The sequence below is a fragment of the Antedon mediterranea genome, chromosome 2 (assembly GCF_964355755.1).
Source record: "Antedon mediterranea chromosome 2, ecAntMedi1.1, whole genome shotgun sequence".
Classification (NCBI taxonomy): Eukaryota; Metazoa; Echinodermata; class Crinoidea; order Comatulida; family Antedonidae; genus Antedon; species Antedon mediterranea.
The window spans coordinates 39,269,888-39,295,548 of NC_092671.1; the positions used below are offsets into that span (position 1 = coordinate 39,269,888).

The following is a 25,661-nucleotide window of genomic DNA, read 5'->3' on the forward strand; positions in this document are numbered from 1 at the left end:
AAATGCATGCATACTTGACACGATTGAACAGTTTTAATGAATATAATCAACGTTACAGCTTCACACAAAGACTATATGTTAAAAAATTGTAATTTGACGTGTAAAAATGATGGTGTAATTAATTTGCACTGACAACAGCGACATGAATAATTTCTTGTTTGTTAGAAAAAATTCAGAAAAGCAAGTCAAATTTCGCATTAAACATGCAGCATACATAAACATTTTTAAATTTATTCATTCACATTTATTTGAAATAGAAATGGTTCAAACAAAAACAATCTATCAATTTGTCCATTTATGAATTTTTTAAATCTTTTATTTTTGCTATAATACTCAATTTATACACAAAGTATGAAAAAAAAAGTGGAATTGCAACTATAGCAATTAGCCTTTAACTATGAAGTTTGAAGAAGAGTCACTTTAATTTAGACTCCCGTCCAGCTACTTTAATGCATTTAGACTCCCATCCAGCCACATTTAAACATACCTGGCTACTTAATATTACAACAGCATGGTTAAAATGGTGATATTCCATCGTGGCCTTTGACCCGTACAATTTTGATAATGGTGATTGGCTCCTATCAGAAAGAAAAAAACAAATATTTTGTGTATTCAAATTTTAAACAAAGAAAACAATAACACATTTTAGCAGAACACTAAACCTCTGTCCACACTATCAAACTTTATGTGACAAAAAAATGCGATATGCCTAAATATGGAAGTGATGTGACCAAATATGGTAGTGATATGAAATCATCATGTCCATATATGGGGACATTTTTTTGTCACATAAAGTTTGATATTGTAGACAGAGCTTTATACTGGAAAAATTAGAATTATTTTATCATTTTGCCAGATATTTAGCTTGTTTGATAAACCTTTAATAATCACATAAGTTTGATAGTGACGTAGCTTTAGTATGATCCGAACATTTTTTATACACAACTATTTAAAATTAAAACAATTTCTTCCTTTAAGAAGTCATTTTTAAAGGATTATTGAAAACCAATTCTATACAGCATTGATTTATATCTTCCGATACTTAATTCAATGCTCACGCTCCTGGCAAATATTTATCTAATTTTTCCGCTTCCAAATCAATAATATTTAAGTCCGACATTACAAGGCTACCGCTTAATAATCATATTTTACAATCTTTAAATAAACGTATTGACAAGATTGATATAAATACATTCTGACACAGAATGTTAAAGACGTCAAAAATGTTTTGAAAACAAATAAAGCAGTTGATTAACATGTTACTTGAGCAAACCAGAAATTTGCCCAATGGTAGCATTTTTATTCCAATCAGGATCCAGCATTATAGATTAGAGGGGTGCTAAATATTTCATAAATGATAAAAAACGATCCGTCGGGTTGCAGAAATATAAAAATAGCCTCAAGGTTAGATCAGGGAGTTGTTAACTCCCTGGTTAGATGTACCTTTTGGCTGTAACATATACTGCTTTAAATCGTAATACATCATGCACATCTGACATGCTTGTATTAAGATTAATAGCGCATGTGGCTACAACTTAATTTACTGTACTATTGCCTCTAATGTTTGAAATGTTTTTATTTTTAATTCATTGTTGAAAATAAAGGTGGGGACACAGAATAGCATCATAGAACAAGCAGGATACACTCTTGTTGATAAGGAACAACATTTTTAAAAGATGATGTTGATATATAAGGACTTTATTTTGTACAATTTTTTTGCAAATATTAACTTTCTCATCTTCACCGCTTATACATTAATTCCTTTTGGTATTTGGTATCATCCAGTACAACAGAAAGTCAAGAAGATTTTTTGATGTTTTTATATGATTGGTTTTATGCTATATTTGTTTTTATTGTGTTTTCTTGTTATTATGACGAGCAATGAATTTCCTTTTTGAGGATCAATAAAAGTTATCTTATCTTATCTTTATATCACTGTAGAGCTTTAGAGTTTCGCTCTGATTTTGTTGAGAAATAAATAATAAATGCTCATTTTATAAAGATTAATTGATCAGCAAATTATTTGGTTGAAGCAAACAACATTTTATGAGCGCTGTTGCATCCTTGATTCAATATGTTCAGAAAAAAGATTACAAAAAAAACGCCTAACATTCTACACGCTCGTTAATTATATTTTACTTGACAAGTACGCTTGTTTTCTGTTGTTCAATTAAATTCTATGATTGCTTTAAATTTTTTTATAGATGTGTAATAATTATAACAACTATGTATAGATTTTTTAAATATTAAAATGTTGCATTGTGTATATTATAAGAGAAAGCAATTGTACGTTTTCTTTGTTAAACCTATTTTTCTATTGTTGTATCCATCCATACACATGGGGTAGCAACGTGACCGGAATTTGGAATTGTACTCAGAAGTTTTAAACTGAAACTAGTATAATTGATAGATTATTATTAGATGTTGGTTTAAATGTTGGCATTAATGGCATATGCCCGCCATCTCCCGCCCACATCTTCTTTTACTCTACGTTTATTTTTACTGTACTTACTTTTCCTGAAATGCGTTGTTTGTTCCCCTATGGTCCAGATCATGACATAGACACGCTACTAACAACGATAACTGCTCCAAATCTGTTAATACCAGGTTTGTTGTCTGTCATATAAATAATAAATAAATATAATTAAAAACAACAAATTAAATTTGAATACAAATAAACAGTAATAATATTATTGACTCACAATGACAGTAAACAGATGATAATGAGAATTAAATGATCACTGCACTTTAAACAAAAAAGCTAATAATATCCAGCTCTGTCTACACTATCAAACTTTATGTGACAACAAAATGTGATGTGTCCAAATATGGTAGTGATATGACATTATGTCCACATATGGGCACATCACATTTGTTGTCACATAACGTTTGATAGTGTAGACAAATCTCTGCCAAAATAATTATTATTATTATTAAAATTTACAAACATTATTTCATTTATGTCTACAAGCTATTTGAAAAACTTACATTATGTTCAATTTATGAATGTTTTAAACTTTTTTTATTTTCAAAATGACATAATTTTGCATTTGTTTTACAAGTTTGGCTCGATGGGAATTGTGAAATGAATTCCGAAGAGAGCGCTAAATCATTCAATGATTTTTGCAACTTGTGTTTCATGCTTGAAAAGATTTAACAAATGCTATCATGAATTACCATCATTTTTGTTATGTTTTTACCATAAAATAATATTCTGAAATAATTAAGCATTAAAGCATGCTGTGATGAGTAAATATCAAATAATAATTCATTACTTATAAATAGAAATTATAAAATAAATAAATATTCATTATTATTATTAGTGTCATTACTGAAGACAAATTTAAAAATCAAAGCATTTAGAAGAATTAAAATTATAAAATACTATAAAATTAAAGTAGATATCTTGAAAAACAAAATAAAATATTTACAGCTGTGTACATTACATTAAGTACCGACTTGCCTCAAGTATAGACATGCCTTAAGTACAGATTTACCTTAAATACAGACTTGCCTTAAGTGCAGACTTGCCTTAAGTACAGACACTGCTTTAGGTACAGACTTGCCTTAAGTACAGACTTTGCCTTAGGTAGACATTGTCTTTAAGTACAGACTTGCCTTAAGTACAGACTTGCCTTAGGTAGACATTGCCTTTAAGTACAGACTTGCCTTAGGTAGACTTTGCCTTAAGTACAGACTTGCCTTAGGTAGACATTGCCTTTAAGTACAGACTTGCCTTAGCTAGACTTTGCCTTTAAGTACAGACTTTGCCTTAAGAACAGACTTGCCTTAGGTAGACATTGCCTTAAGTACAGACTTGCCTTAAGTACAGACTTGCCTTAAGTACAGACTTGCCTGAAGTACAGAGTATAAGTATAGACTTACCTTAAGTACAGTGTACATTACTTGCATCACATTAAATGCATGTCTGTAGTTGTGATAGGCAACAGGTCGGTAGTTCCTTCTAACAGTTAACAACCAACGACATAAAACCTAGATGAGACAAAAAATGCCATTGTACTTCATCTTATCTTCATCATCATAATACTATTGTAGTCATTATTGACATTATATACTGAATCAGTTTCAATATATATTATCTCCCTTCAGGGCTTTCATGTTCAAATTGAAGACACAGTTTCTTGGAGATAGCTGGTGCAACAGCAATTGAGAATTGCACTGGCCACCAGCTGAAACTGGCACCTAATACTCAACAATATAATAATTATCATTATTATTTTTTATCATCAATATCTTCATATCTATATATTCTGAATCATGCATTATGATAGCACAAGCACACAAGTCATATGTCAATATGTTAATACCCAGAACATTGCCCAGGGAATAGTGTGTTTGCTGACACTTAGCCTAACAGAATGCATACATTACCTCCACTCATACTAAGGATATAACCTTTCAAATTGGTTAGCACTCGATAAAGTAAGTGTTGACGTAATAAGTAATAGTTACAGAGAAAAGGTTAAAAAGAATATTTTGTGTACATAAATAATACAGTACTTTTAATTGTGTATGTTACATACAGTGCAAGAATCTATCATTGCTAATAATATTCCAAAACGCTCATGTACTCTACCTCATAGTCCATCTTAAATCTTTGTATCAAACCCATATCGAGAAAAATCCTGAGAGACGCCTTTGTCATCTCATCAGCTTTCAATGAAAAGTCATCGAAATCAAACTTTGAAAGACGTAATGAACGCTTATCAGGAACCTTTGCTGACTGTAAAAAAAAAAAAAACAAGTTCACAATTAAGTAAAATAAATTAATCGAATTGATGGTCTGAGGTTTCAGGGAAAAAAATCAATGAAGGAGGCTTTTATACTTTGTATTTAATTTATTTCAAATTATAGCTTAAAATATGGCCGTGTTTTACCAAAGTATTTCTTTTAAAATCTGAGAGATTTCAAGATAGTCATTGCCAGATGAAGATTAGTAGTCGAAACGTCGCACATGTACGTATCTATACTGGTATACAGAAATATAGGTGATAATACCAAGATATAACTTAACCTAACCCTCTAAATATTCTTGTAACATTAAAAAAAACCTTATACTGTACGGTTGATGCAAACCAAGTCTATGTAATTCAACCAAAAACTGGCTTGCAGAAAACACCTGAAATTTTGTCCATGCAAATGAATATATTATATATTCATAATGTGATCTATAAATTGGACACCTTCTCTTGGATTATTAAGATTATTTTTTTAGAAAAAAAAAATGTATGCAGCCAGGTTACATGAAGTATAATATTCTACTAAAAATGGGAATTAAATCGAAACTCTAAGAATCTGAAACCATCATAGGTTTCGGGGTGGGTTTACATCATAGGTTTGGGGATGGGTTTATCTGCTTACTTCTTCATCAGAAAATAGAAAATAAAACTACACCTAATCAAACTCATCATCACATTAAAGGTAAATTATGAAGTAGAACTGCATTATGGGTAACAGTATGCCAAAGGATCTAGTTGAAATCTCCTTCATTATTTCACCAAGAATGCTTGGCTAGTTGTAAATTCTCAATCATATAATTTTTCATCATCCAAATGGCCAATAGTAATTATATCGCAGTACATTGCTCTTGTATTTTCTACTTGGAGACAATATTCATATTTCAAGTTGATCATTGTATTTCAAGACTCGATCTTTCTCTCTCTCTCTAGCCTGCGTGTCTCCTTTAAGCTTACAAAACATTAAGCGAATCTCTCAGGCAATCAACAAACATAAGCAATATTGATGTTTTGTCGAAAAGCATTGCTATTAGAAATAAACATACTTCTTGCATTTGTAAACTTGTTTAGTCAAATTCTTGTATCGTATTTCAACTGTAATGGGTTCATTTAAAACACATTTGTTTTTATGTGCTTCTCCTCTTTACTAGTGGAGATTCAATTTCACACAAACCTACCTATTGCAGGATGATTGTACAGTAATGAATACAATATATACATTTTATTTAAAATGATGCATAACACTAAAACATAATGATTTAGTAAATGCAACAATATGGCTAAATAGAAGTGTGCAAAAATATTATAATTAGTTTTCCAAAATTTAAAGATGTATTTGTCCCCCAAAAACATGAAAAATGAAGATTAATAAAATCAAACTTTTAATAGGCCATATTGCATTTTTAATAAAGTTATTCACTTCTATAGGAAAAAAACAATCATTTCACTTATAAAAAGACAAAATAAACGGTAAATTTTAACCAAAAACTCATTGTCTGACAGACAATTTAAGTATTTTTTGCTTTAAATTACATTTTTTCCGGTAATTCAGGTAATAATCGATCCAGTTTTTGGTCAAAGTGAATAACTAATATGTGACATTAAAATGACATACCGTATTACAACAAACAAAAATGATTTTTTCAGGCGGACGATATATCTTTAAGGAAAAATTGTGTTAAATAAATATTCTTTTAAATTAAGAAATGTGTTAACTGTATACTTCTTTTTTGTCTACCTGACAATTAAAATCTTCAAATCTATCTTTGGATAAGGTATATACAAAAAATGTTACCTTTCACATTTTAGCATAAAAGGTGTTAAAAGAATAGTAAACAATTAACTTGCTATGTTTTCTTGATTGTTTGACATTTAAAGAATTCTCAATAATTAATGCAACCTTATCACAAAGAGTTTATTAATCTTTAATAAGACAATTGTAAATTAAATTGGGATTTGGTAAAGGCTTAACAGAGCTGTAGTTAAAGAAAAAAAAGTAACCGTATAGTGCACACTATGTACTGTACCTTTGGTGGTAGTTTGAAGTAATGTTAGATTACTGCTTAAATTACATTCTCTAAATGATGGTTGTTACAATTCTTTAAAATTAACAGGTATTTGTTGAACATGGGGTTGTAGAAAGACATGATGAATGATCAGTTTTGACCTGAAAACATTTGTATGTATTAACAATTTGTCAAGTTTCCTAAGAGAGAACCATGGGGCAAAGGCAATACAGTGTGAACTCTACCCTTGCTTATAATAATTATAATCAAATAAAAACTATAGACCAGTTTAACTGTGTCATACAAAATCTAACATGACTTTATCTGAGCTACAGATCACCTGATGAAGGCTTGAATAATTAGTGTACCGTAAAAGTTAAATGACAAAGCTGAAATCACGAGGGACTAAAAAGGAGAGCCACATGTTGACGACGATAAAATAAAGGAAGAAACTGGAGACGGCAATGAATTTTCAAGAAAATATTGCATGAAAAAAAATGCTGATTCTGGTGTTTGGTACAACAAATGATATCTATCTCACTAAATTGATCGCACTGCCATAAAAATATAGTCACAAAAGACAATTCACAGATTGTAAATCTCTGTCTACACTATTAAACAACAAAATGTGATGTGTCCATATATGGACATGATGATGTCATAACACTACCATATTTGGGCACATCACTTTTTAGTGTAATTTATTCTATTCTGATTTCATCAGTTTATTTTTATTTTGTCATGAAGTGCACTAAAATATTTGATAGGTTTAAAAAAACAGTTAACAAGCCTACTCTATCAATATTGTTCACACTCAATCAATCCATTGACCTTTTTTGTACATATAAGTTGTGATTAGCTAAAATACCATCGAAGATTGCATGGACAAACAATTTGCTACATTTTCAAATATCAACATACTCGTTTCCATGCCGCATTATTCCATTAAATCCGACACGGAAATGAGCCTCATGGTTTCCTCAAGGTTGATTTACGATTTTGTCTTTTTGAATTTACATCGGTCGTTGCAAAAACATGTAAAAATACCTTACTCCTCCGTTTCATAATCAAATTGTTTATAGAATGCTAAATAGCTGCATTAAGATATTCGCATCAACGTGCAATTTATTCTCAATTTTCATACTACTTTGAAGATTCGCATAAAATATAACACGTCAGTTTTGATGACCAGAACCATCAAAGTAACCCGTGTTAGATTGCTTAATACTCTAGAGCTATTTGTAGACTTAGCAGATTCACCAACTATCTAATAATACAATTTACAACATGTGTCAGATTGTTTTACTATGAGAAACAGTTATTACTGTATTATTCATTATTATACTTTTATACAGTGTGATGTTAAACCATGTTTCTGTGTGTTAATACAGGCTATTATGATATTTTAATATCAAAATTTTATTTTCAAGAAAATCATAGTATACACACATCAGCAGTAAGTGTACTGAAGAAGAATCGATCTTGGGTCAATTTTTTCAATTATACTTTTTTTTTCCATTTTAAAAATTAAATTTTAAAGAGCAACATGATGTATTCTGCCACCAAACTACTTAATGCCTAGAAATGTCATAACAATTCCCCAATTTAATGAATTAAAGGTGGTATAGAATAGAAAAATGTTTATTTTGAATCATTCACCAAAAAAAACAATTTGAATTCATTCATTCATTCAAATTACTGTAATAACATTCTACACTGACATAAAGATAAATATATTTATAGAAGATTTTCGCCGATAGCGTAAGCAGCTTATTTTCATTGGAAAATGTACAATTTTGTCCATCTCTATTTAATATCAAGGTGTTATTTTTGTATGAATTACATTTTTATTTAAACATTTTTTAATGCAGTGAATTGTTGGAATCAATAACAAAATAAAATAAATCGCATAGAAATTATAGAATTAAAGCAACAACATTTTTTTCTTATTACAATTTAAATATTATTTAGACGGTGCATACTGTACTCTGGCTTACCAGGAATAAAAACAATGAAATATCTGGAACCAGGAAACATGAACCGGAAAAGGAGTGAATGTCCGTGAGTGACAACTCATGATTCATGATTAGAAAGGGAAAAGGAGTGTGTATGTATTGTTATGAGCCAGTTATATGTTTTTCACTTGTTGGACTTGTATTTTTTTATTTATTTATTTAATCAAACTCTTGTTTACAACAAAATCAGCCAATTCTGGCTTATGACTGAACAAATATATAAAATAACAATTAAAATAGACACAGATAAAAACAAAATAACTTACTAGATTTGAACTCGTCACTACGGACGAGTTAGGTTATCCGCAGCCCAAAAGCCACGTGCACGTCATACGTTAGAATATTACGCACAGAAAAACGATTATGCTATTGTTAGTGCGCTCTCTATTTTGCATCACGTCAAAGTATATATACACTATATACTGTATACGTACTACATACAGTTCAGAATAGGTGAAAATAAGTGATCAAAGTTAATGACGCTTTTGACCATGATGACGTCATTACAATTTTAAAAATGGTAAATCATGTGAAAGATAATTGATTGACCTAGACAATATAAAGAAATGGTGGAAAATGGAATACGGATAAGTAGATGCGCTCTATTAAATGTGATGCGCTATGACGAAAGAGACAAAAATCCTATATTTTATATTTGAGTGGCCATACGATGACTCACAATGTCCGGTTAGCGATATTGATTCATGATTCGATATCTACAACTTATCACCTTCCAGAATCTGTGATTTCAAAAAAGTTCACCACATATAGTTTAGAATCTATGACAGTTTAAAAAAAGGCATAATTTTCACGAAATTTTGAACTTTTTCATCAAAAACGCGCGCAAATTTTTCAATTCTACGTGCTCGTATGACGTGATTTTAAGTCGAAAATGTTTGAAAGTTGGTAAATTTACTAAAAAAGACAGGAAAAACAACAATCAAGCAAAAAAATGATGATTTTGTGCTACGTGCGCGTAAAAAAATTGCGCACGCCTGGGAATTTTTTTAATGCTCAAAATGACATGAAACGAGTAGAAAGTTGATTAGAAATTGATTTTTCGCATTTTGAAATTTTAAACGCGCGTGCGCACGTAACTTTTTGTGAAACATGCCATTTTTAATCCATAGAAAGTTTGCCCTTGATATAACTTAAATTTTCACTAAGTGTCAATACAAAATGACTTTTAGTTTTTAATCTATGATCAATCATTGAAATTCATAAAATAGCGCGTAACTTACGCTGCGCAACTCGGACGTGACCGAAAACCTTATTACGACATCTTCAGATAGAGGTCAATCTTCTGCTAAAGTTATACAATGTTATGTTGAGAAGATTTAGAGATACACGCGCAACAAAATTCTGGGAAAGAAAGAAGAACATAGAAAAAAAAAAAAAAGAAAAGGGTTATCCGCCAATTAAACAGACTTAATACACCAAACCTTTTTTCTTTCTTTTTCCCCCCGAGTAGAAGGGGAAAAAAAAAACTGTAATGTAAATAAATATGTTTAAAATGACTTGTTAAAAACAATGGACTGGCGTTAGGAGAGCAATTGATATGATGATGAAGATGATGATGAAGATGATGATGAAGATGATGATGATGATTGTTGGTATGATCAGGGAAGAAGGAAATTGTAATTTCGCTCTTCCTCAGTATGATACATAAATTAGAGATTTTAATAAAAAATGATGTTTTCACTTTTATTTTCTACTTTATTAAGCAACTTGACAGTGGTTTATTTAGATTTTTTTTGGTAAACTCGTCATGTGGATATTTTGAACTTTGTTTTTTTTATGTTTTTATTTCTTGACAAAATAAATGAAATGAATAGATGTATTTATACAACTGTAAAAGAAAAATGTGTGCCTAATCATTTGCACATGTGCAGTAACAAACAATCCGCAATGCTGCTCCGCTAATGTAGATATTTTTTTTCACTTTAAATTAGCATGTTAGAGAACAGAACAAAGTTGTCACTTGTAATTCTAATTCATTATCATCAACTTTCAGTTTATAAAGTCTAATTTTGCCTGCCATCTTCAAGATTTTTATTTCACTTAAAACCATCTTACTTGACATGATGCTTTAAGGTATCAACACATATAATATTCTATGTTACCTAAGGTGTACAACAATGTCATCTATTAAAAAGATTGATTAAAATCAAACACTTGAATGAACAAGTTTTTAATTTATTTTAATTTTTAAAGTCAACCTGTTTTACATTGTGGTCCTGTCTTGAATAAAAAACAAAATCAGGGAAAAAAACTAAAATTTTGTTTTGTGATAAAAATGATATAGCTTTGAATGATCAATTGTTTATGCAAATTAACTTGCATTTCAATAAACACCTGTAATGTACAGCAATCATCACGTCCGATGAATTACACGGCGTAGATGGGCATTTTGAACTTAATAATATCATGATATATACACAGTTTCTTAGTAGTATGTTAAAATCCTACGATTTTAATGGTTTTGAGAAAGAAAAATGTGCCTTACAGTTGACACTAAATACACCCTGGGGAAAGAAAGAGGAATTGAGAGATAATTCATGGTATCTAATAATGACCAGTGTCTCAGTAAATACATCAAATGTTAAGCACTTGATTCATTCTGTGTGCAAAAAATGATATATATAAAGAGCAACATTATAGTAGATTTTTTACAATTATCTCTTGTTTATCAGAAAGTTCATACATATGTTAGGGGCCACTTACTGTAGTGTAAACTGGTTAAGGTACAGGTGAGGGGAGTGTTTGGAGGGGTCAATATGTTAGGGGCCACTTACTGTAGTGTACTCATGCAGGTACTGGTGAGGGGAGTGTTTGGAGGGGTCAATATGTTAGGGGCCACTTACTGTAGTGTACTCATGCAGGTACTGGTGAGGGGAGTGTTTGGAGGGGTCAATATGTTAGGGGCCACTTACTGTAGTGTACTCATGCAGGTACTGGTGAGGGGAGTGTTTGGAGGGGTCAATATGTTAGGGGCCACTTACTGTAGTGCACTCACTGGTGAGGGGAAGGGGTAAATGAGCACCGTCATAACACCTCATTTTTCTTGCTTCAAACATGCTCGCGGTCTCCACCAGAATTCAAAATGGAAAGGCATGTGACCATGGGAATTGTACAATGGAGCTCTAACCACCAATTTGTGAACTCGTGTATAAAAGAGCTCTAACCAGGAACGCTAAGCAATTTGTGAACTTGTGTATAAAAGAGCTGTAACCAGGAAAGCTAACCAATTTGTGAACTTGTGTATAAAAGAGCTCTAGCCAGGAAAGCTAACCAATTTGTGAACTTGTGTATAAAAGAGCTTGTTTTGGAGAGTTTTTTTTCAGTTGATAAACTTTGACACACACCTAATTAGACACGAGCTTTAAACTTTTCAACTTACCTTCAGTACCTCAACTTCTTGTTGTGATGCCGAGGCGTGATAAGAAAGAACTTCCAGCGCAACTTTCTGAGTTGCCATAGCTTTGGAAACTTCATTAAACATCAACGTATTGTTGATTCCAAGACCACAGAATAACGTGAATGCCTAGAGAAAAAAATTAGGAATTCTAAAGCTCTGTCTACACTATCAAACTTGACAAAAATGTGCCAAATATGGTAGTGATGCTTAAATATGGTAGTGATATGACATCATGTCCATTGAGCTTGGGCACATCCAATTTTTTTTGTCAGTGTAGACAGAGCTTTATAATGGTATACCAATGGGGTAAATATTATTCTATTATTCAGTAACAAAATCAAAATCATATGAGATAATTACCTACTGTACATAAGACTAAATTTATGTAAATGTAAAAAATCTATATAAAAAAAAATATTAACTAACTTTAATTTTTACTGTTTCATTATGATATGCCAGTTTTCAAAAACAATATTTGATAATTTTGTTAATGGACAAATAAAGAGACTATAGATAGATTATGTATGATGTCCCCTAAATATAGGGGGTGTCCGATGGAAGGGATTATGCTGTAATTTTCTTTTGAAATTTTTCTTCTTTTTCGTATATATATGGTGTTTTATTAATTTTATAATATCTCAAACTTCTGTAAAAACAATCAATGTTGATTGAATGAGGGATGCTTTACTCAATCTCGTGAATAAATAAAGTTTATATATAACTATACTAAACCTATCAGAAACAGGCATATACATGATATGCCGGTTTTCAAAACAAATTTTTGTTATTTTATAAATGGACAAATAAGATACTATGACTATGACTAAACCATTCTTTTTTATGTTCCCATCATACCTCAAATAAGCGTTCATCGTGCTCATCAAATGGAAAGCCATCAGTTCGATTCAGAATCTGAGCAACACCTAGAAAGAGACGAAGCAAACAGGCATTGAATCATTTGCAATTTAAGTTTAATTTACAATTGTGTTGAAATGTGTGAAAAATGATTAACATAACATTTAGCAGAGAATACATCAAGTTGATAATGCTTGTTATATACAGTAATGGTGATACAACTTGACAAGAAGCTTGTACAAGAATAACTATTAAGAAATTATGCATCAAGGGTATTTTGGAATACAATTTTATAGGTACTACAAAATCGCATTAATACTTTACTTTACAATACTTTAATATTACATAACCAGTGTCGTAGCCAACAGTGTGGTTGGTAAGGTTTCAACATGACCACTTTTTCACAGTGTAGCCTATTTTTGACAACTCTGTAGTGGCTTGAACAGAGATTGTTCCCTTTATGTGACATTAAAATGGCATATTAAAAACTTAAAGTAAACAAAATATTTTTTAGGGGGACAATATATCTTCAATAAAAGAAAGAATTAAACCTTCTTATTATAAAATCTAGAAACAACTGTAGATATGTGCAGATACGTTTAAATGTCCAGAAGTGATTTAAACAAAAGATAGTCAGCAACGCTAAGTATCACGTTGCAGCCTTTGGATTGTTGATGAGTTGTCATTATGCATTTTCGTATACACATCAATTAGCGTATTAAAAACGTTTAAAAGCCGTTCGTGGATTGTATGCAAAAACGAAATGCAATTCATTCAGTTAAACTGCATTTTAGTTTTTGTAATGCAGATTTTCTGCTTGTATTTATATTATTGGAATGCATTTATCACCATTGATCCAATTATTTGTTATTATTTGACAGTAACGGAAGGTCGCAACTTTTCAATTTTAATTCTGGTACCTGTGACTACGTCAAATACTATATTGTGTGAAATGTTTTAATAGAATCGTTCCTTAAAGATATATTGTCTTCCTGAAAAATAATTGTTTACATTTTTTTTTATATGCCATTTAAATGTCACATAATAGTTATCCACCTTGACAAAAAACTATTATTATAACCAAAAACCAAGAAGAGATACTGTACTTAAAAGCATGATTGAGGTATCTTAGTATAGTGCTTGCTTACTCATCTTTAACACCACTGTCGTGTACATCAATTGGCAAATGGCAAAATAGATTGAATAAACTAGTTGAACGGCTTATTGTTGTAATTACTACTTGGTTACAATCATAAGTACACTCAATAATGAGAGATAACAATACACTCATGTAAACACGCTTTACGCCAACATATATTGTGTGAATCCAAATTTTCGTTTTTTAAATTATACTGAAGGACAACATTTTGTTGAACTTGCCAAATGTTTCATGATGCGTTTTCACAGCATTTTTTCAAGGTAGTGACGAAAATCTAGATTCAAATAATATTGTTGGAAGGAGATGAATTTTTTCAATTTTAACATATATTGTGTATGGCATTGGCAAATTTTTACACAATTTAATTTTAACTTAATCCTATAGGGAAATGTGAATCTGGAAGGATTCGGAACAGGTTATGAAATTTATTCCAAAAATGGTCAGAACTCTAAGATTGACAGAAAATGTATACAGCTGTACTGTGTGGGCAGAGATTTGTTCAGTTTATTCTAGAGACAATTTTTTCACTCATAATAAAGGGTCATAAAATGCTTCAACAACCATCACCAATTTTGTTTAGGCTAATACTTTGCATTGTTTTATTTCTGCTATTAAGTGTATAATGAATGGTAATGATATTACAGTCCATTTAAAAATACCACGCAGATAATAATATATGCATTGTACGACAGAGACAGAATTGATACATGGTTTGCTAATAGCACTTTGTAATCGTACACAATCTAACCTACTTTATGTATACAACTTTATCTTTATGATCACTGTATAATTTATTGCATGTATTATATTCCATATCAAATATAAATTTTGTTATGACACACTGGTACCATTTGTTATATTATCAACTTTAATCATACAGGTACTATAAAATGTGAATGTGAACACACAAAGGCAATAGAACCCAGCGTTTATATTGGGCAGATTTGCATGTGCGTGTAGCAGAGTGTGTAGGACAATAGATTACAGATCGTGAGGTTGTGGTTCGAATCCAACTCTGTTGGACGCTAGATTACAGATCGTGAGGTTGTGGTTCGAATCCAACTCTGTTGGACGGTAGATTCAAGATTCAAGATTCAAGAAATTTTATTTGTCCATAAAATGGAAATTCACTTTGCTTGGTAGATTAAAACAACAGTATAGCAACAATTTAAAAACGTGCAGTATGATAACAGATTAAAAATACAAGATAAAAAGTTAAAAATACTGTTAAAATTGTAAAACTATTAAAAATTGCATTAACGTCTTACATTAGAATTAAAAATATGAATGCTATTTACAACGAAGGATTTTCTAGTTCTACAAAGATTTGCTCTCGGAGGTCGTAGCCTAATGCCTGATCTATTTAAGTTATAACAGTAATGTAACGGATGAGTGGGGTCTTTCATAATATTGTTAACTTTTTTTAGAATACTCTTTTCATAGATAAATGAACAAGGCGTTAGATCAGCTTTAATAATACGTTGTGCAATTTTACGTGGTCTCTCAATATTTTTCTTATCATTTTCAGTAAAGTTACCATAAAAACATCCAATGCTAAAAGATAAAATACTTTGAATAATACTTTGATAAAATAGAATTAAAATAGTGTTATCAACTCTAATTTGCTTGAGTTTTCTGAGAAAGTAGAGCCTTTGAGATGCCTTCTTGGAAATCATGAGAGAGTTTGACTCCCATTTTAATTTGTTGTCCATTATAGTACCTAAGTATTTGTATTGGGTTACTCTTTCAACCTCGGTTTCTTTAATAGTTATTACATTATGTTCAACTGCGGTTTTACGAAAATCTATTATCATCTCTTTGGTTTTAGTAATATTAAGTATTAAGTTCATATCTTCACACCAATTAACAAATCTTCCAACTTCATTAACAAATTCATTTACATTATGCTTACTATCGCAAAGAAAACCACTAATTACAGTATCGTCGGCGTATTTTACAATATTGCAATCTTTACTTAAAATATTAAAACTACTAGAATAAAAAGAGAACAAAATTGGAGAGATAACACATCCTTGAGGAGCTCCAACACTGATAGATTCTTTGTTGGATAGGATACCATTGCACTTAACCATCTGCGGTCTATTAATCAAAAAACTATATATAACTTTGGCAAGCTGAGGTGAGACATTAAAACTTAATAATCTATCAATTAAAACATGTGGTAAAATAGTATTAAAAGCACTGGAGAAATCGAAAAAAATAGACCGTACATAATTTCTTTTTGAATCAAGGTGATGATATGTATCATGGAGATAAGAATTAACAGCATCGTCAACCCCTCTATTATTCTTGTATGCAAATTGATTCTTATCTGCATTACCAATATTTTCCTTAAGTCTAGAAACAATCAACCTTTCTAAGCATTTCATTAAATTTGAAGTAATTGCAATTGGTCTAAAATCTTTTGGTACACTAGGTTTATTAACTTTAGGCAATGGATTTATGATAGAAGTTTTCCATATGCGTGGAACAGTACCATTTCTAAAAATAATATTAAAAATATGAGTAAAAATTGGACATAGTTGGATATTGCACACTTTTAAAATTCTGTTTGAAATCCCATCTGGTCCAGTTGCCTTATTGACTTTTACACGTGCAAATTCTCTTAAGACCTCGTCTTCATTAACAAGAACATTAGTATTATCATCATAACCAATATTGTTATTATTATTACTAGATGGCACGCTCGCTTCGCTCGCGTACCATCTAGGGGTGCTCACAGATGGTTCTCGAATACAGTAGAATCCACGGACGGGGACTTTTTTGGGACACTAAACAAAAACGGAAGTGTCCCCCTAATTGGGGTATTCAGAAATAGAGACAACAAAACCAATACTGGATTCCATAAAGGACAATTAATTTATGTGGATTAAAGAAATTAGGGAGAAATGGAAATGTATGTACGGGAATTGGGCGGCATGTGGTGGTGGTGATGGAACCGCAGTAATAAAGTTGATTGTATTTATATATTATAAGAACCAAACTAAATAAATAGACCTAGACATTCTGCGAAATGGAAATCGGAAATGCAAGCTCCTATTCAGTGAAAAATTAAACTGTAGTCTACCTAAAAAATCATCGGTTGTGGTGTTGAAATTCCTGTAAACATTTGTGTGAACCAAACTGGGTCGAATTTCTGTCATGAGTACTGATTTGTTGGCCTGTGATTTATGACGCCTAAGGGATCTATCTAGACTTATTTTTTAGAATAATGTACGTACCTGTCAGATACAATTGTCTTGTGTCGTATAATAAATAAGTACTGTAATAGTTACTGAAGTTACTATTACAATCTCGTCAATGAAAACACGAAAATGTATATGCGCTTACTTATGAAAACGTATACAGTATTATACTCAGTTATTGAAACAGTAGGTTTAAAAAAGTTTCGTTTGTCTGTAAAATGATGTAATCAAGCTGTTTACATGAGTCTTAATTTATAAGCACATAAACTTACATAGAAAGTAGGGTATCATAAATTTGGCCTTAGCACTCGGGGGAGTGGCTAAGATGAAGTCCGTGGGACTACTAAAATATAAATTGTAATGAACCTCGAGGGACATAAATAGGAATATTTCATGTTTCATTATCAATGTATAATAAATGGAAACTGTTTACCGATTCAAATAATAGAAATTGGTTTTTAACATTTTCCGAACCTATTGCAAGTTTATTCTCAAAGGGCCCATATATTTACCTACCGTATGTGTTAAACCAAGGGCTCATAAATTTACCTACAGTACTTGTGTTAAACCAAACTCTGGCAGACTGAGAGATTGGGATGTTCCATTCATCGCAAATCAATACATTTGTATAATCGTATATTAAATCTATCAAAATAGTATTTTTTAAAGAAAATCGGCCTGTCTTCAACATTATGATGGTGTACTCTAGCAATCTATCAAAATAGTATTTTTTAAAGAAAATCGGCCTGTCTTCAACATTATGATGGTGTACTCTAGCTGTTCAACCGGTTTTCAGCTATAAAAAGCAATTATCGTAGGAGGAGATAGGAAAATGCGAAGCCTCCTCGCTATGTAACATTAGGGTTGAGGGATGGGAAAGCGGATAGGTACAAAGAGGAACAATTTTTAAATATATTCTTTATCCACTGAGTAACGAAATATTTTGTTCATGTTTTATAGGCCTATAAATAATATACCTCTAAATACAGTAGGCCTAAAACATTTGCGATTTAATACTTTGTTAAAACTGTCACTGTCATAATCGATTGAAATATTAAAGTACATGTCACGATACACCACTACGACGTTTATATTTTTGGTAATTATTAATTAATACAAACGTTGAGAAGGAACTGTCAGTATAAAGTTTATTTGTATATCTAACAGTAGAGCCTATCCACAGTCTCAGTAATAAAGTTTATTTGTATATATTTTTATATTACATCTAACAGTACGAACATTCACAGTAAGAAATGTTCGATTCAAATGAAAAATAGTTAATAGGTATTTACAGTATTGTCAAAGTATTGCAAGTTTATTCTCAAAGGGCCCATATATTTACCTACCGTATGTGTTAAACCAAGGGCTCATAAATTTACCTACAGTACTTGTGTTAAACCAAACTCTGGCAGACTGAGAGATTGGGATGTTCCATTCATCGCAAATCAATACATTTGTATAATCGTATATTAAATCTATCAAAATAGTATTTTTTAAAGAAAATCGGCCTGTCTTCAACATTATGATGGTGTACTCTAGCTGTTCAACCGGTTTTCAGCTATTAAAAACAATTATCGTAGGAGGAGATAGAAAAATGCGAAGCCTCCTCGCATTTTTTTGGCGGGTATTTTTCAAGATGGACATCCATTAGACAGTGTATACCACGATCGGAAAACACCCCTATTTGGGGCAAATCGTTGAACCTAAATTCGTTTTAATCGTCAATAACTAATTATCTAACTCAATTTAATTAGTAAACAGGGTTACATCAGGCGGTTAAAATCAGTACCGAAAGTACGAACCAACTTTACATACCATCGAGTGAAAATTCTAGAAGTAAGGCGCGATTTACCGAATTTTGCCCTTACGTAAATTTATATATAGATATTCATTATCTTTAAGATTGTTAAGTTTCTCACTGGTAGCCAACATGTCTGTTTCATATTGACCATCATCAAATCTGCAGAAAAATTTGTTTAAGGAGTCCACAAACTTCTTGTCACATTCACCTACGGTACGTATTTTTTCGGTTTTTCTTTGTAGTCAGTGAGCATATACATTGCCTTCCAGGCCGAACGCGTGTCTTTATCCTTGAAATGTTTTTCCATTTTAGCTTTATATTTTTGTTTTGCTTTTAATATACTAGCATCAATCTCCTTCTGAATTCGCTTCGCTTCATCTTTCTTACCGGCTGCATATTCTTTTTTCTTTTTAACTATGAGACATTTCGTTTCATGTAAAAACCATGGCTTGCAATTTGGATACATTTTTGTCTTCCTTATAGGTATAATGGTATCAGCACAATAGTTTATGTATGAACAAACAGCATTCACTTCAACATCGATAGAATTTTCGGATTCTGAGAAAACACCCCAGTCCGTAGATTCAAAACAACCCTTTAGCATATCAATTGCCTCAGTGCTCCAGATCTGCCTTTCTTTGACTACAGGCTTCTGTCTTTTTAAGATTGGCTTGTAGAGTGGTCTTAGAATCACGATGTTGTGGTCAGAGTTTCCCAATGGGGCACATGTTTTAGCATTATAAGCCTTGGGGATGTTTGAATAACACAGATCCAGAATTGCATTTTCTCGTGTTGGTTGCTGTACAAATTGTTTAAACGTAGGGAGAACAGTGTTCAGGTTACATTGGTTAAAATCTCCCAGAATGATTTTTACAGCGTCTGGGGAATGCGATTCAATATCATTGACCTGCTCAGCAATGTGTTCACACGCGATAGTATAATTTGCACCTGGGTGAATATATACTATAAAAATAAAAATTTGTGGAAATTCGCGCGGTAAGTAGAAAGGTCTGATCCCAACAGTAAGTAAGTAGATTACAGATCGTGAGGTTGTGGTTCGAATCCAACTCTGTTGGATGCTAGATTACAGATCGTGAGGTTGTGGTTCGAATCCAACTCTGTTGGATGCTAGATTACAGATCGTGAGGTTGTGATTCGAATCCAACTCTGTTGGACGCTAGATTACAGATCGTGAGGTTGTGGTTCGAATCCAACTCTCGCCGCATTGCTTGTATCCTTAGGCACGATACTTTACTTAACTTTGCTTCTCTCCACCCAGGTGTATAAATGGGAAACTGATTAGATCAAGACACAACTTTGCGCTGATTACTAGCTGCATTATGGGAGTATGTTTCCATACGTTTTGATCCAAAAAACTGTCCGGGGTAATAATGCTTCTAAAGCACCTTTGACTATGATTACTCATGAAAAGGGTTCTATATAAATGTGGTATTATTGAGTTTATTTTTACTTAAATTAAATTTAACAAGTTGTTCCACATGCAGCCTAGAAAGTTTAAAATAATTTATTCATAATATATAGATATTTTTCTTTCATACCGTTTATATTTTATGTGTGAAAAACTTTCCTGAAACCTGAAAATTTGAATCTTTTAAACTTTAAATGTTTTCAGTTTGTTTGAACAATTTGGTGATAGAAAAGTAGTTCCCACTTAGGATTGTGGGTTTAAAGAGTGAAGTTTGAGGCAACAGTGTCCTCATCTCTTTATAAGATTAAATTTAATGTATACATAATTTTGTCATGTGTTACTGTTAGAAATCGTGGCAATTGATATAAAAATGACTGTCCTTAATGGAGGTCTCACCAAAACTAAAGCTCTATTTACACTATCATACTAGTTTGACAAAAAAGGTGTGATATGCCCATATATGATATTGATATGCCCAAATATGGTAGTAGTATGACATCATCATGTCCATATATGGGCACATCACATTTGTTTGTCGCATAAAGTTTGATAGTGTAGACAGAGCTTTACAAAATAACTCAGAAATACTAAAATGAATGTGTGACTGCAATGACGTCAAAGAATCACACCACAAACTCATCTATTTAATTTACAAAATAAACCAAAACAGATGATGAAAATAATTGATTAAAATAACTACCTAATTGAATCTTATATTTGGTGATTGGACGACGAGGGCAGGTGGGTGAATCAGTAGTTAATTAGACTTTAACTGAGCAATTGAAGTAATGTGCAAAATAATACAATCATTAAAAAAAAAAGTATGACTGCAGCGATTAAATGAATTGTTTGCTACTGACTATCTTATCTTAATTGTCAATGCATTGATTACACCTGAACCACAAACAATCAGTAGCTAATATAGCACCACAGAATTTGAACTAAACAGTCATGTTAATTGAATGAATATATTTATTTTTAAATTACTAGGAAAGGTACCAGCACCCAACGTGGTTAAGCTTTTTTTTTTTTTTCATGTTTACTCTTATGTCCGAAAAAGAAATGATGATGGCGGTTTGTGGGGAGGCTCCCACCGGAATAGTTCATGGACTATACCATTAGTGGAGAGGGGTGTTCAATGAAACTTTCTACTTTTCGAGTTATATTTCACTCTTCAAGGAGAAAGGGCTATTGTTGGTTTATCCATGTAAGCTAGGCACGAAATAGACTTAAAATTAATTCTGTCGGTCAAAAATAATTTATTTCTTTTTAAATTTTTCCCTTTTACCTACAGTAGTACAATTACAGCACAGTTATTTCGATATGTGTATGTGTGCAAAAAGAACAAACGCTCTCTCTTATTATATAGATGTTAGTAATGATTCTTAATTCTTACCAATAATTTTTGTATTATTGTCCCTGATTGGCAGACAGAGGATAGACTTGGTACGAAATCCAGACGAATGGTCTATGTTGAAGCGCGTATCGGTTTCTGCGTCAATAACGTTCACGTTCTCACCGGTCATCGCTACATGTTCTACAATCCCATTGGTCAGTTTGGCATCCCCAGTGTGGCATATTGGATTTGAGTGACCATTGCATAAAGAATTTGTCATATCAAATACTTTAGAAAATGTAACCTTCTGCAAAGAAAAACAAAATTAGATTATAATATAAACATCTGCATATCAAGCAGGCGGTCCGAGTTTGAGTCTCGGTTGGGACGACTTTTTCTCATTCTCACAGATTTCCTCATCTTTATCGTTTCAAATTAATTAATTAAATTTCAGTATATCATTAATGTTCTTTGCCTGATTTGTTTATGTATCAATTTGATCTCTGTTGCGTGTGCGTACAACTGAGGACTAGTGCTGTTCCGCCGTACCACGCCGAGAATGTTAAAGAGTCGCTATTCAATCGAGTTCGAACAATACTATGAAAGCCCCAGTGGTCTAATGGTTAGGACATCTGCATATCAAGCAGGCGGTCCGAGTTCGAGTCTCGGTTGGGGCGACTTTTTCTCATTCTCACAGATTTCCTCATCTTTATCGTTTCAAATTAATTAATTAAATTTCAGTATATCACCGGGCGGTTTAGAATTAATGTTCTTTGCCTGTTGTGTTTATATATATATATATATATATATATATATATAAATCAAAGAGCTGCATAGGCAGGATATAGAAAAAAATCAAGATCAAATAAGTTAAAACTGCCTCAATATAGATTTATTTTAACGACATGTTTCGGGCATAGCCCATCATCAGGTGAAAAGAATTGTATATATATATATATATATACACACAGTAGGCAAAGAACATTAATTCTAAACCGCCCGGTGATATACTGAAATTTTAATTAATTAATTTGAAACGATAAAGATGAGGAAATCTGTGAGAATTAGAAAAAGTCGCCCCAACCGAGACTCAAACTCGGACCGTCTGTATATATATAATGTGTACTAGTGAGTTAAGGAGGTGTGGGGGTAACTCTTTTAGAACACGTTTAGATTGGTATTAAACAACTGGAATTAAACACCTGGAATTAAACACCTAGAATTAAACATCTGGAACTAAACACCTGGAATTAAACACCTGGAATTAAACACCTGGAAGTAAACACATGGTATCAAACACCTGGTCTTAAACACCCAAAAGTATCAGACAGGTTTCAACCCTTTTCTCGGCTGCCCAAGCCTGACATCAACTCCCTGGTTATTTCAATACACGTTAATAAATAATGATTAAACTAATGAAAAGCCTAGGATTGTGGTCTCACATAAAATTGCACAGTTTTAATTGAATTTGATAAAATTGTGTGAAACTATTTGCAAAATCAATATAAGCCACACTCTAGATATGCAATAATGTTCTCTGCTGTACAACATATATTATTAAGATTATAGGAATAATTAAATGCAATTTATAAAGTGTAACCTTTTAACAAGCGATTCACAGCTTCATTTCGCAAAACATTAGTGTGTAGCCTTATGTAATGATTACTGTAGGTAATATGTTAGCATAAATAATAGGTCTAGAATACTGTATATGGGTATACAGTAGGTATAGGTATATAGTGTAGGTAATATACTGTAGCATAAATAATAGGTCTAGAATACTGTATAGGTATACAGTAGATATAGGTATATAGTGTAATAGCATTTGTATTTATCATGAAAAGAATGCTTTATATTGTTTTAAATAATGAGGCCCGTTTTTCCTAAAGCTCTGTCCACACTATTAAACTAGTTTGACAAAAAAGTGTGATGGGTCCAAACTAGTAGAAAGAGCTACAGTACTTCTTTGTATGTTTCATTCTGTGTAAGAGATGGGTTTCCCACTGTTGGATGTGATTGTGAATGAAATAAAAAAAAAATAAGTTAAAATTGAGGACTATACCATATGTGGAGAGGATGTTCAATGAAAATTTATACTTTTCGAGCTATATCTCGCTCTTTGAGGAGAAAGGGCTATTATCGGTTTATCCAGGTAAGCTAGGCACGACATAGACTGAAGAATTTAAAAATATAATTAAATTGTTCTAATTTTAAGCTGAAACAAGTTTTCTTCTGTTGAGACATTATATTAAGCAGTTTACAGTTTGTTGTTTTCCTTTCTTTGGTATATACATATTTTATTATAATTATAGTTTCATAAACACAAATTATTCATCAATAATTAAAACACAGTGTTATGATCTGATTCACAGAATACACACTAAGAAATAATTAAGTATAGATAATGGCACATGATCAGCATGTCATTCATGCATTATGTTTTTAATATCTACTCTTCTTAAGATGTTTTACATTTACTTGTAGTTCTCAGCTTGCTACAATATTGATTGAGATTTATCAGGATTTCCTTTCTTTACTTAAAAAGTGGATCGTCTCATAAGAAAACATATTACTGCTTTTCCTAAATTACTATACAATGCATTAGTTCAAATTTTATTGCTTTTATTAATGCAGTCTGAACGTTGAAATGATTTAACTGCGATGGTTAGAGAGAACTGAAGACAAACTAGCAGACATATGAAATAAATAGTCAGTGAATGGTTTTGTTAAAAACTATTGATATTGTAAAAATAATTGTAAAAATTGAAGTTTACAGTATGCATGTTTTTGTTTTAGATATAGATATACGGTATCCTATAATTGGTTATATTGTTGTAATAGTCAGTGAATGGTTTTGTTAAAAACTATTGCTAATAATATTTAAAAATGTTTAAAATGTTTTTGTTTAGATATATTTTATTATAGTATACAGTATCCTGTAATTTTTGATATCGATAAATAAAATGGAATAACTCAAAATTATCATATCAAAGATGTGTCCACACTATCAAACTTTGTGAGACAAAAAATGTGATGTGCCAATATATGGATATAATGATGTCATATCACTACCATATTTAGGCATATCATTACCATATTTGGGCACATCACACTTTTTTGTCAAACTAGTTTGATAGTGTAGAAGCTTTGTCTACACTGTCAAACTTTATTTGACAAAAACATGTGATGTGCCCATATATGGACATGATGATGTCATATTTGGGTATATCAATAACCATATTTGTGCATACAGTATTAGTGCAGCAGACCGAGATTAAGAGAAGTGGCCATAAAATCCAGTATATATGCTGATATTTAATTATTTAATATATATATAACTCTTTTGTAATAGAAGCCATCAAGGTAAAAAACAATTTCAATTTTCATTACTGTCTAAATACTACATTACATATTGCATGCAAAGCTCTCAATTTCTGTCAGTTTAAAGTATCAACCTTCACATTCACTATGCGACTAGCAATTGGCTATTAACATTAATGTAAATGTATGTAGTGTTTTCACATGTTTAACACTTCACACTTCAATTATGACATCATCGATCATTTCAATAAAGACCATCTAAATTAAGCAACAACATTATTAGATAACATTAAGAATGATTTGAAAGATAAATACAGTCAATAAATATAAAGTACACAGAATAGACCGTAAAGAGTAA

General features: G+C 31.6%; 1 protein-coding gene across 1 annotated transcript in view; it reads right to left on the minus strand.

Annotated features, from left to right (window-relative positions):
• Positions 1 to 25,661, minus strand: part of LOC140041072 (dual 3',5'-cyclic-AMP and -GMP phosphodiesterase 11A-like) — a 48,965-nt gene that overhangs the window by 3,616 nt on the left and 19,688 nt on the right. The window contains exons 6-12 of the mRNA XM_072087455.1: positions 22,043 to 22,289; positions 13,052 to 13,119; positions 12,179 to 12,322; positions 4,598 to 4,744; positions 3,886 to 3,993; positions 2,513 to 2,616; positions 488 to 578 (exon numbers count right to left, since the gene is read on the minus strand). Of these exons, the coding sequence (XP_071943556.1) occupies positions 488 to 578; positions 2,513 to 2,616; positions 3,886 to 3,993; positions 4,598 to 4,744; positions 12,179 to 12,322; positions 13,052 to 13,119; positions 22,043 to 22,289 (909 nt within the window). The remainder of the gene's footprint in view (positions 1 to 487; positions 579 to 2,512; positions 2,617 to 3,885; positions 3,994 to 4,597; positions 4,745 to 12,178; positions 12,323 to 13,051; positions 13,120 to 22,042; positions 22,290 to 25,661) is intronic.